The sequence below is a fragment of the Empidonax traillii genome, unplaced genomic scaffold (genome assembly GCF_003031625.1).
Source record: "Empidonax traillii isolate 1590-97213 ecotype Southwest subspecies unplaced genomic scaffold, ASM303162v1 scaffold281:size1424471, whole genome shotgun sequence".
In the NCBI taxonomy this organism is placed as follows: Eukaryota; Metazoa; Chordata; class Aves; order Passeriformes; family Tyrannidae; genus Empidonax; species Empidonax traillii.
In genome coordinates, this window is record NW_020955474.1 from 238,841 (window position 1) to 250,545 (window position 11,705).

At 37.7% G+C, this 11,705-nt stretch overlaps 1 protein-coding gene across 1 annotated transcript; it reads left to right on the forward strand.

The window, feature by feature from the left end:
* Positions 1 to 105: 105 nt before the first annotated feature.
* SNAI2 (snail family transcriptional repressor 2) lies at positions 106 to 3,815 on the forward strand. Its single transcript, XM_027890239.1, has 3 exons — positions 106 to 435; positions 1,001 to 1,546; positions 2,497 to 3,815. Exons 1-3 carry the CDS (start codon positions 357 to 359, stop codon positions 2,676 to 2,678), a joined length of 807 nt encoding a protein of 268 aa, XP_027746040.1. The 5' UTR covers positions 106 to 356; the 3' UTR covers positions 2,679 to 3,815.
* The last annotated feature ends 7,890 nt before the right edge of the window (positions 3,816 to 11,705 follow it).

Here is an 11,705-nt window from a genome sequence, read left to right on the forward strand (position 1 = left end):
AAAAAAAAAAAAAAAAAAAAAAAAAAAAAAAAAAAAAAAAAAAAAAAAAAAAAAAGCCTCTTTGGAAAAGTGCTTGAGAACATCCCGAAGCGATTGGAGGAGCGGAAAACCCTTCCCCCCTGCACCTGACTCGTGAGTATTTACAGCACTTTTCAAGGCGCCTCGGCACTGCCACTGCACAACCGGGAGTGGATGGGCTGCGTGGGGCCGGCAGCGCCGTAGGGACCAGGACCGGGACCAGGACCAATGCGCCCGCAGTGATACAGCGTGTGCCTGTGTGCTGGGCGCCATCCGGGACCGCTACACCCACCCGCACGGAAAGAGAGTCTGCAAGAAGCAGAAACCCTACATCCAAAATGCCACGCTCCTTCCTGGTCAAGAAACATTTCAATTCATCCAAGAAACCGAATTACAGCGAGCTGGACACTCATACAGGTAACAAAACGAAATGTACTGCCACTGCGTCTCTTCTGAGGCTGCGGTCGTTGCGTGGCAGTTCTGAGGAGGGGTGGGATTGCTTTGCAGGCTGCAGGGTACGGCTTAGTTCACAGCTTGCTCTATTATCTCCTGCTTACAAGGAGCAATATCTCTGAGAAATATGCTAGTGCTGACCAGAATGAATCATGAAAGTTTGCTCATCCACTTGAACTCAAGTTACTTTGAGAGGATTTGGAGTTTTCCTGTTCTATATCTGCTGGTGGTGGAATTGAAATTTTACCCAACTCCTTCAGGAAGTTTCACTGTTTCATTGTGTCAGGCTGCATGGATTTAGAAGCAGTATGCTGCCTTGAAAAAACTCTGCAACTGCAGTTTGCCTGTTCAAGGGTACTGTCTCTACACATCAGAATATGTGTATAAAACAGTATTTTCTCAATTATTATATTCAGATTATCCTACTGACTGTTTAATTAATGAAGCTTTTAATCCTCCAAATATTAATTTTGCTGCCTTTTGAAGTACTTTTTAGTTCTCTTACCTTAAAATGTTCTTCTTTCTCCAGTGATTATATCCCCCTACCTGTACGAAAGTTATCCAGTCCCTATCATACCACAGCCAGAGATCCTGAGCTCAGTAGCTTACAATCCTATTACTGTGTGGACTACAACTGGGCTGCTACCGTCTCCATTACCCAATGACCTGTCTCCACTTTCTGGATACCCCTCATCTTTGGGAAGAGTCAGCCCACCTCCACCTTCTGACACCTCCTCCAAAGATCACAGCGGTTCAGAAAGCCCCATTAGCGATGAAGAAGAGAGAATCCAGTCAAAGCTTTCAGACCCTCATGCAATCGAAGCTGAAAAGTTTCAGTGCAGTTTATGCAACAAGACCTATTCAACTTTCTCTGGGTTGGCCAAACATAAGCAACTGCACTGTGATGCCCAGTCTAGGAAATCATTCAGCTGCAAGTACTGTGACAAGGAGTATGTCAGCCTGGGAGCACTTAAGATGCACATCAGGACCCACACACTACCTTGTGTCTGCAAGATCTGTGGCAAGGCTTTCTCTAGACCCTGGCTACTTCAAGGACACATCAGAACTCACACTGGTAAGAACAAGCATTACATTTATAGTTTCTTGTCACTGTAACATCAGGATGCCTTTTTGCTATTTTTCTCCACAGGTGGAAAAACCAGCAGTGTTTCTTAATCAGCCTTGAAATGCATCCACAGAATTTCAAATAAATCATTAAAAGGCTAACTTCTCCCTCTTGGAGGGAGGGTGGAAGGGGAGTGCAGCATGGTCTCGTAACTGAGGCTCAGATACTGGCATAAATCAGCATTGCTGTCCTGATAATTTTAGGATGGTTTAACCCATTTCTACTAGCTGAAGGTTTTGCTTTAAGGATTTTATGTTAACTTTCAGGCTTTGGAAATTACTAACTTTGAGAAGGCTCCAGTTGACTCTGAAATCAGGCAGCAAAAAACAGAATGGCAATGCATGAGGGGCTGCTTTCTGATTCCTTAAGCAGCTGGCAAGTTTTGCACGCACTGTCTCAAGTCCTTAAGAATTAGAAACACATCATCAGCCAAGTGGCTGGTTTTTTTTCTGTTGAGGCAAAAACTGGGTTTTGAATATAACACTGGGTACAGTGTAGTGTCTGTACAGCTGTTTGCTGCTTTTCAGTCAAAGGCCTTGTTCCCTGGTAATCCATACAGCATTATGCAGAAAAATTTCTATGAAAATATTTAAAAATGTCTGGAGGAGCCCAGTCTAAAAGTACTGCACCTGTAGATGAAGAAGATAGCAGCAGCTTGTCTTCAGAGACTGCACTTAGCAACATATTTTGAATACACTAGGGTTCTGCAAATACAGTCAGCAGTGCAGAAAGCTGCTATATCTGTGGCCTGATTTACTTTTTATTACACAATTTTTCATTATAACAAGTAATTTCTATTTCTCATTTGTTTCTTAGGATAAAAGAAAGTTTTACCTCTCCTAAACTTGTGTTTTTCTAAAAAAGTTTTATCCTATTTTCTCTTGATATTTCCTTTGTAGGAGAGAAGCCGTTTTCCTGTCCTCACTGCAACAGGGCTTTTGCAGACAGATCCAATCTGAGGGCTCATCTGCAGACCCACTCAGATGTGAAGAAATACCAGTGCAAAAATTGCTCCAAAACTTTCTCCAGAATGTCTCTTCTGCACAAACATGAGGAATCTGGCTGCTGTGTAGCACACTGAGTCATGCAGTCAATGTTTACCTGGACTCGATGTATTTCTCCACTCTTGTTCCAAATGATAAGTAGAAATCCAAAGGCATTTTCTCATCTACTCTTCAGCCAAAAAAAAAAAAAAAAAAACACCAAAAAAAAACCCAAAAAGCAAAACACACACACACACACACACACACACAAAACCAACAAACCAAAACACCACGAAACAAGCAGACAAATAAACTAGTGGAAGAACTTAGAATGTCAGTAGAAATGAGCTTTAAGTAGTTTCTGTTCAGCCATACATTTGCATTCTTACGTGTGAATTCTGAAATATGGGGACAGATGCCATGCATGACATTTCAAGCAATCTAAAGAAGCATTATCAGCTTTCTTTATAGATGAAGCCAAATGTAGGTAGTCTTTTCTTGCTTAGAAAAGGCTGCAAAATTAACGATACATTCCTGCCAAGCCATTTCAACCAAAGAAACAGTATTTTAAATGAAAATTTTAATAAAAGTACTACCCAAGTGAATTTTGCTAGACACCATTTTTCTCAGGTGCCTTAAAAAGTATTCCAAGTTTACCTTAGTAAATGTTTAATGTTATTCATTGCTGTGTTTTTTATTTTATTTTATGGGAAGCCAAGGCCTTCATTAATGATCTAAAATGCTTTAAAACTGCATAATTAAGAGAGCAAAAAAAGTATAAGAGAATGTACAAAAAAATTGAAAGCCACAATGTAACCGCATGTGCCTTCAAAAAAAAAAAAAAAAAAGACAAAAAAAGGTAATACTGTAGCTTCAAACATTCCTGGTGCATGCTTGACCATCTTTTGATATGGAATAGTTCATCTAAACTTCATTTTTTTATAAAAAAACGGGAATAAGTGCAAGAGAGGGGATCCATGGGAGCTTTACAATTATTTTTTTAAATGCACAAAGGAAATGCAATATTTTCAGCATTACCCCTCCAAGTGCCTTTTTTATTGATGATTTTGTAAAGTATGTGGACATAATGTAAATATTTTTATTTTTATATGACTGAATGTGTTATGAATGAAAGCGAATTGTTGCCTATAGCAGCATCTATAGATAACTTGAAGAAAGTGTGAAGTGAAATTTATGTTGTTTTCTAGCCACTTTTTTACAATAAACATTTTTAAGTAAGATGTCTGTTGTTTGTTCTAATTGAAGAAAACATCTGCGTCTGTTTTTAAACATAGAAAAATGTGAATGTCTCTACATGACCAAATGAAGATAAAAGTGAATTTCAGATAAAAATATTTAATGCAAAAGTTCTGAACATTAGAAGGGAATATATCCATTGCATTTTAGAAGATTTAAAACCCCATAGAGCGTTTTTCTAGAGTTGTGGCTTTAAAGCACTTGTTTTTCTGCTTCTTACAAGAGTGCGGTAACATTGTGAAATATATTTTATCAAAACTATTTAAGAGCAACTTCTTTCTTGCATTTTAACCAATGAAAGGATGCTAATAGAGTAGCCTTATTATAGCACCCTGAAACTCTGACATCAGGAAATCTGGGTCTGATCCAAAGTTCATTAAAGTCAGTGGAGCCTTACAGGAGTTCAGCAATGTTTGCATGATGCTCTTTTAAAGTTGCAGTATAATACACTTTTTATGGCAATTTCAAAACAAAGATATTTTATTAAAATATGTTACATATCAGGTCTTTCAAGTGAATGCATTACAATTGTACATCAGCTAATATATCACAGGAAAGAAATATTCCATAATAAAAAGTAGAAATCATTTTCTTCAGATGATTTGCCTGAGGACTCCAAGATCTGAACTACATAAAAGCATTACAATATCAACAAATCATGTTTCGTCATTACTAAATGATGCAAAACAACACCATTTTCAACTTTTAGCAAAAGACAAAGCCAGAGAAGAAACAAGCACCAGTTGTCATCCAGCCTAAAGACCTCTATGTCTACAATAGGGTACCAGTAGGAACAAGTAATAGCAAAAATACAATTCCAACAATTTAACATGAATGCTAGTGATGTATAAACTTAAGGTGCACATTTCTTGAAAAAGAGTATGTTTCAGAAAAATAATGCAATAAATTGTATCTTCTCTCTCCTCCAGCTGAGTTCTGTAGAGTAGGGCTTCAGCAGGACGGCAGTAGAATAACAACAGACAGAAGTTTTGCACCTTTCCTCCACAGAAAGTGTGATATTGAAAAAAAGATCAGCTCCCACGAAGCTTTCATATTCTCCAAGCATCTTCTGACAAAATCTCAGGGTTATAACAATGATTCCCTAGGAGCTGCTAGATTTTTCTTCAGGAAATAGCTAGAGAGTTCAAGCAAGATAGGGTTAGTGGGAATTTGCAAGGTAACATTTCAAAATGAACACATGAAGGCATCAAATACCCTTGAAAAGTTTCATGTGGTTACTCTATTGATTTGCACTTCCATGTCATTCGCTTTGAAGTTCTTAGGCTCCAGCAGCTCTTTGTGCAGCTTTCTCTTCCCAGAGCAAAGTTTACTGGAGTATGAGTAAAGCTCTGGCAGTCAACAGCTATTTGTACTGTCAAAGTTCTGGGTTTTCTCTTCTGTGTTGTGCCACAAGGACTTTTCCATTGTTTTAATTCACACTTTAAATTCTCTACATGCACAGTAAATGAAATAGCATAAGAGCTTGACTTCTGAATGAGTGTAAATGCTACTGTTGTCCTTAAGGGAAATCAGATGAAAACTTCATCAAAATACAGTATGCTAAACCAAACACAAGTGGAACTGGTCTGATCTGGAGATGACAATTAAGATATGCTACTTTGCATGCCTGTAACACCTGTACTCATAAAACACAAAGATGGGAAAGGCTAGAAGCTCTTCTGGCTCATCTCTGTAATTGAAACAGAGCACTCTATCACAGAACCCTAGCTCTTTGTCCAGTTGCAGCATAACCTTCCCAGGCAGCTGAATTTCTCTGTTTTTCCTGTGTGACTGCTTTTTATTCCCTGTCAGGATGTTTCTCCAAACCATAGTAGTTTTAAATCATTACCTTAGAAATACCCTTCTGCACCTGCACAAGCTATTTATCAATGTAAATTGAATTCTGTTCTGAGCTCCTGGTCAATGACTCCTATGACTTTTTCAAACCACAAGGGAAAAGCTCCCTCCATGGTGAATACCCACTGAATCTCTGCAGCCACTGCAACATTTCTCACAAAACATCTCTTACTCTATATCCAAATATTCAACTTTTTAAACCTTTCATAGGAAAACATGGCCCCACACTCTAAATATCTTCACTGATCTATTCTGAAATCAGTCACTTTTTTTACTTTTAGTTTTTGACACCAGTGCTAAATATAATTCTTTTAAGTGAAGTTAAGCTATCACAAGACCAGTTTCTCCTCTAAAAGCGCCTGAATGATAACACTATGCACAACATTCATAGCATTTTTAACTATTCACTAAAGAGTTGTTTAAAGTCAGAAGATCCAGGGAAGGGATTTTTGCCCAGAGTTTACTTCAAATCTGTAAATCCAGACCTGTTTGGTTATATGATTGTCCATTATACAGAATGAGGGCCATATCTTTCCTTTAGGATGTTTTGTCCATTTACTTTCGATGTTCTTTCAGTCTGTGGAGGAGAGCAGAGCCACCTCAGCACTTGTGCAGTTACAAGTCAAATACAATAATTTCTCAAGGCTGAAGGCAATAATTGATTCACTTTGGTTCCCACATCTCTCTTCACTTCTTCTGTTTAAGAATGTTTTCACCTCAGAGGCTGCAGAATGAAGTAAGATGTGCATGAAATGAAGACAGAACACTTTTAGGCTCAAAGCACTGCAATTGTCCTACCATGTAATTCAGAGTTCAGAAAAGGGTTAAAAGAAGTGCGTCTCAGATTAAAGCACCATGAAATCTGGCTTCTGTATTTTGCTCTATTATTTGAATTATTATAGTTCCTGTTGTCATTAAGCAAACTCAGGGCCTATTACTCCAAGCTCCATAAAATCATATAAAAACAAAGCACTGTAAAGATCCCATGATTTCAATTTTAAATAAAAAAAAAAAAAAGGGAAATCTGGTAATTTAGTTCTGATGTCTTGTGCTACAGCTGTCACAAAATAAATCAATATTTAATTTGAAAACATATTTTTCTTTTTGAATAAGACATTTGCTTTAGAAATAGTGGAGTTTACTAGCTGTCCCAAAAATTTGGTTTTGTCTCTTTAAAGGAGGTGTTTTAACAGTTAAATTATATGAATTATAATTCTGGTTCACAAAAGTATGAGGAGTGGAAGGTGAGAAGAGCACTCCATTCAGCTTATCTTGTATCAAATGATAGCTGTAAGAAATAAGAACAGATTGTGAAAGTGAAATCACAGAGCTGAGGAATGGTTGAGGTGGAAAGGTACCCCTGGAGATTGATTAGTCCAACCCCCCTGCTCAAAGCAGGGTCAGTAGAATAGTTTACCTAAGACTGGGTTAAGATGGGGTTTTGATATTTCAAGGCATGGAGACCCCATGACCTCTCTGGGCAACCTGTGCCACTGCTCACACGTACAGTAAAGGTGTTTTTTCTTACATTTTTTCTTACATTTAAATGGATTTTTCTGTATTCCAGATGGTGTGCACTGTCTCTTGTCCTGTCACTGGGCATTAAGAGTCTGACTGTATTCTTTACTCAATCTCATCAGGTATTTATACACATTATTAAGATCTTCCTCAAGTTTTTTCCTCTCAAGCTGTCTCAGTGAATCCAGTATAAATATCCAATGTCTTAATTACCTCTGTGCTTCGTCACTGGACTTTGATATTCTCGTGTCAACCTTGTACTGGTGAGGCCAGAATTGGGTAGTGCTGCAGATAGGCTTCACAAGTGCTGATCAGAGGTGAAAATACCACTCAGTTTCTGATGGGATGCTGACAGGGTGTGTTAATTTTGTGGAAACAGCCTTAACAGTACAGTACAAACAAAAATGATCCTTGCATTCTCTGTTCCTCCTTCCCCAAGATTTTCATTCTTTCTACATATATTCAAAGTCATCAAGAATCTTGAAGGGTGTGGGGAGTATGGGACTGTGTTTTCCCGGGAGAGCAAGAGTTGCCCTGTCCTATTGCATAGTGCAGCATAAAGGGTGCCTCAGCCAAACCAGACTAGGGACTGAAAAAAAAAGGATCAACAAGTGCACAGTGGTGTTGTTTTTACACGTTTGGGAGTTTGGTCACCTTGTTCCTCTACACTTATCTTTACAGAACTTCAAGAATGCCATCAAAACCAATGCTTTTTTGGTGTTTTTTTCCTTCTTCTGGTTCACACATGATTTGGGGTACAAAAACATAAGTGTGTGCTCATTCATGGCCCTTCTTATTTTGTTTTCCCCATGTCTCTTTAAGACAAAAGTTATGTGACAGTGAGTTTCTGTTACATCTGTCTCCACTCTCCCTTTTACTTGGGCGTTGAATATTCCCATCTCTTATTTGTGTTCCTTTCTGTTCTATTGTCCAATGCATACCCAAGTAGCTGCAAGAATGAAGATCACAGTTTGGCAGCCCTAGCAAAGAAGGAATAAATGCTCTTTTATATCTTTCAATTACACAAACATATTTTTACTTCGTTTTGTAAAAAGAAGACTTCGAAAACAGGAATCACATGAATTTTAGCTCAAATTCACATGCTTTCCAACATTTTTAATAGTCTTCACTCTGTAAGCTTGGAAGAGCAACTGAGGTAAATGCAGACATTCACATGATTTTTTAACACATGTAGACATGTGGCTGGCCATCCTGCACATTCAAACACACAAAGCCTTTCACTGCAACCCTGATTTGGGGGATCTGCTTCAGAAAATCCCTCAGAGAGATCCCTCATTTAAATTCTTCTTACTTCTCATGTTTTAGCCACCTCTGTAACTTCTTACTCTGCGTTATATAGGAATGATCTCCTTCCCAGATGTGGTTGACAGCTGGTCAGAGTCAGGGGATCATGAATCTTTTAATACTAGAAAGATGTGGGCATTGTCATGGCCTCTAAGCAGCCCTAGATGTGGCTATGAGCAACAAATACATGTTACGTGCTGGGCTATTAAATGGCAGCAGCTCCCAACCATCACCTTTTCACATCTTTTCAAAGACGTGACCTGGGAGTGCAGGAGCTTGGTCTAACACATCCCTCTTAGAGAGGGGCCTACGTCTCACTGAGTCCTGTGGGCTCCCACATCAGAGTGCCAAGACACAGACATCTACTAAGTCGCTAAGAAGCAGTTGAAGTTGCACTGCAACTAGCTCAGATTTTGCACATGTCCCAAAAACAAATTAAATTCCTTTGAATGTAACCTGCCCTCTCATGTGGGCTGGCAGATCATCCACAGCTGGCAATGAATAAAAAATTAGAGAATGAAAAGTGACAGTTATTAAGTAACTCCAGTAAAAATTGAATAAGAAACAATCAGCAATTCAAAGTAATAATATTATGCATAAAAGACTAATAAAAATTCCCCCCATCTCAGTAAAAGCTGCATCATATTTGGCATTGATTCATTAATTTTTAAATGTTATAAAAAATATTTTGTAAGACAGTTCACCAAGATTTATAGCAAAGTATTCATTATTCATCTGTAATACATGAAACCAGGCCAGGTTGCTATGTCCCGAGGAAATTAAAAAAAAAGAATCTTGTTACTCGTGATGGACATTTTCGTGGTGTTTGTAAAACATCTTGGCATCTCAGCCCAGATCCTAACTAGTTCTGACTGGACAAGGCCAACACTCAAAAACAGTCAGGATTTTTTGACAGCCCTCACTTACTGACAGAAAAATCACCTTTTATTTGGAAAATGGTCTTCCACTTCTAGGTCATTTCAAGAAATTGCTCCACCCATTTTCTCTGTCCCTATTTTTCCCACTACTGACAGGAAAAAATAGTTTTTATTACTAATACTGTTGTTTCCTAGCAGTCTTTTCTCATAGGTTTGAAAATCATCACTGTAGGTGGTCACTGGTTTGGTGGTCACAGAGAAGAGCAGTGACTGAGGGCTACTTCTTAACATCTGAACCCAAATGCTTTGTCTGTCCACAGACAAATGTGTCAGTAGGTTACACTGGCAGGACAACAGGGATTCTGGGAACAAAGATTAAAAAAAAAGAGAGAGGTCTTGAGGACTGCTGAAATGTCAGTGTTCTTCAATAGGAGGACATGGTAGTGAATAGATATTTACAAGCAGTAAATATCAATTATAAATTAACTTCCAGAACAGTCACCTGCATGAGAAAAACCTCAGAAGTTCAGCACTGTTTAGCTTTGAGAAGAAAGTTTTACTTCAGTTAAGATTGAAACTGATATCACAGAATATTTGGAGTTGAAAGGGATGCACAAGAGCCACTGAGTCCAGCTCTTAAATGAATGGCCCATAAGGGGATCAAACCCACAACCTTGGTGTTATTTAGCAGCTGAGCTAATAAGACAGGTATGCCTGATTACTGTTCTTATTGCCACAAAATATAGCCAGAATAAAGGTGGTAGTAGGGTTTTTCTTAATTACATATATAGAAACTATAGCAGGAATGTTCAAAATCATAATAAACTATACATATTTATATTTATATATATTAATGAAATCATGTAAAATTAAATATGCAGTCTTGACAAAATATTTTAAGAAACAGCTCCGCTACAGTGTTCATTAATTTTTATTTAAATCTAAAACCTTTAGCTAAAAAATACATTTCCATTGTTTTTCAGCTTTTAAAAACAGAAATATTCATAGTTTATCTCAGATAAGGCATTCTTTTCCAATTAAAAAAAAAAAAAAAGACTATGCTTCCTTTTTACCAAACCTACATAGAACCCATAAGGCACTGAAGAGAACTCAGTTATTTTGAAAATAATGATAGTGTGATCCTACAGTTTTTATGTCTATGTCTGGAATTCTGGCAGAGATATTCCGTGTACAGGATGTCCTGGGATTGCCCCATACTGTGATTTTCTCACAAAGAACTTTGCACTTGCCCGTGTCAAAAAGTTATGAGTCCTATGGATATTTGCTAACAGAAATGGCAATTTTCAATAATCCTTTGCTGCAGTTTAGTCCCATGTACTACATCACATGTATTTGGTTCGGTTCATAGTGCTAAGGAAGCATAGCCAGAAGTCTGTAAGCCCAGGCATCTTGTTCTTTCTAAAACACTGACCTATTTGGAGTTCTATGGGTCCTTTCTTCTAGTAAACCCTTTTTTCCTGCTCTATAATTGCCCAGGCTGAAGAGGAATCAGAATTATCTGTGACGAGCTCTTTCCTTTTCCTGCACTGCTACATGTCAGATTGCTGTGCTAACAATGATGAGGGTGTGATTCTGAGCTTATATGGTAAGTTTATAGCATTTTTAACATATTTTTCCTTGTTTTTTTTTATGCACTTATGAATATAATGCACAATATGGACTTACAATTTAGACCAAGTACAAGTGTTTTTAGAAAATATAATTCTTCATAGTTTTTCAGATAACTGCAGATATGATATTAAATCTGGGCTCCTGATATATTTGAGAAGCTTTTTCTATTCAAGTTTGTGTCCTGGTTTCAGCTGGGATGGAGTTAATTTTCATCTTAGCAGTTGGTAAAGTTCTCTGTTTTGCATTTATTATGAGAATAATATTGATAACACACTGTTGTTGTTGCTAAGTGGTGCTTAACCTAAATCAAGGACTTTTTCAGTTTCCCATGCTCTACCAGCAAGTAGGTACACAAGAAGACATGAGGGAGCGCAGCCATGACAACTTAACCTGAACTGCCCAAAAGTATATACTTTATCATGCAGCATCATGCCCAGTATTTAAAGGGGAAGAGTTGACTGGGAGGTGCTGATCATGGCTCAGGGACTGGCTGAGCATCAGTCAGTGGGTGGTGAGTAATTGTTTTTTGCATCACTTGTTTCTTTTGGGTTTTATCTCTCTGTCTCTTCTCTGTCTCCTTTTCACTTTTTTTTTTTTTTTTTTTTTTTTTTTTTTTTTTTTTTTTTTTTTTTTTTTTTTTTTTTTTTTTTTTTTTTTTTTTTTTTTTTTTTTTTTTTT

What these genes read in the sequence shown, in the direction of transcription:
- SNAI2 (XM_027890239.1), top strand. Translation starts at nt 357, where the DNA reads ATGCCACGCTCCTTCCTGGTCAAGAAACATTTCAATTCATCCAAGAAA. An exon ending in CGAGCTGGACACTCATACAG is followed by an intron (nt 436 to 1,000) that starts GTAACAAAACGA and finishes TTCTTTCTCCAG; the next exon opens with TGATTATATCCCCCTACCTG. An exon ending in ACACATCAGAACTCACACTG is followed by an intron (nt 1,547 to 2,496) that starts GTAAGAACAAGC and finishes TTTCCTTTGTAG; the next exon opens with GAGAGAAGCCGTTTTCCTGT.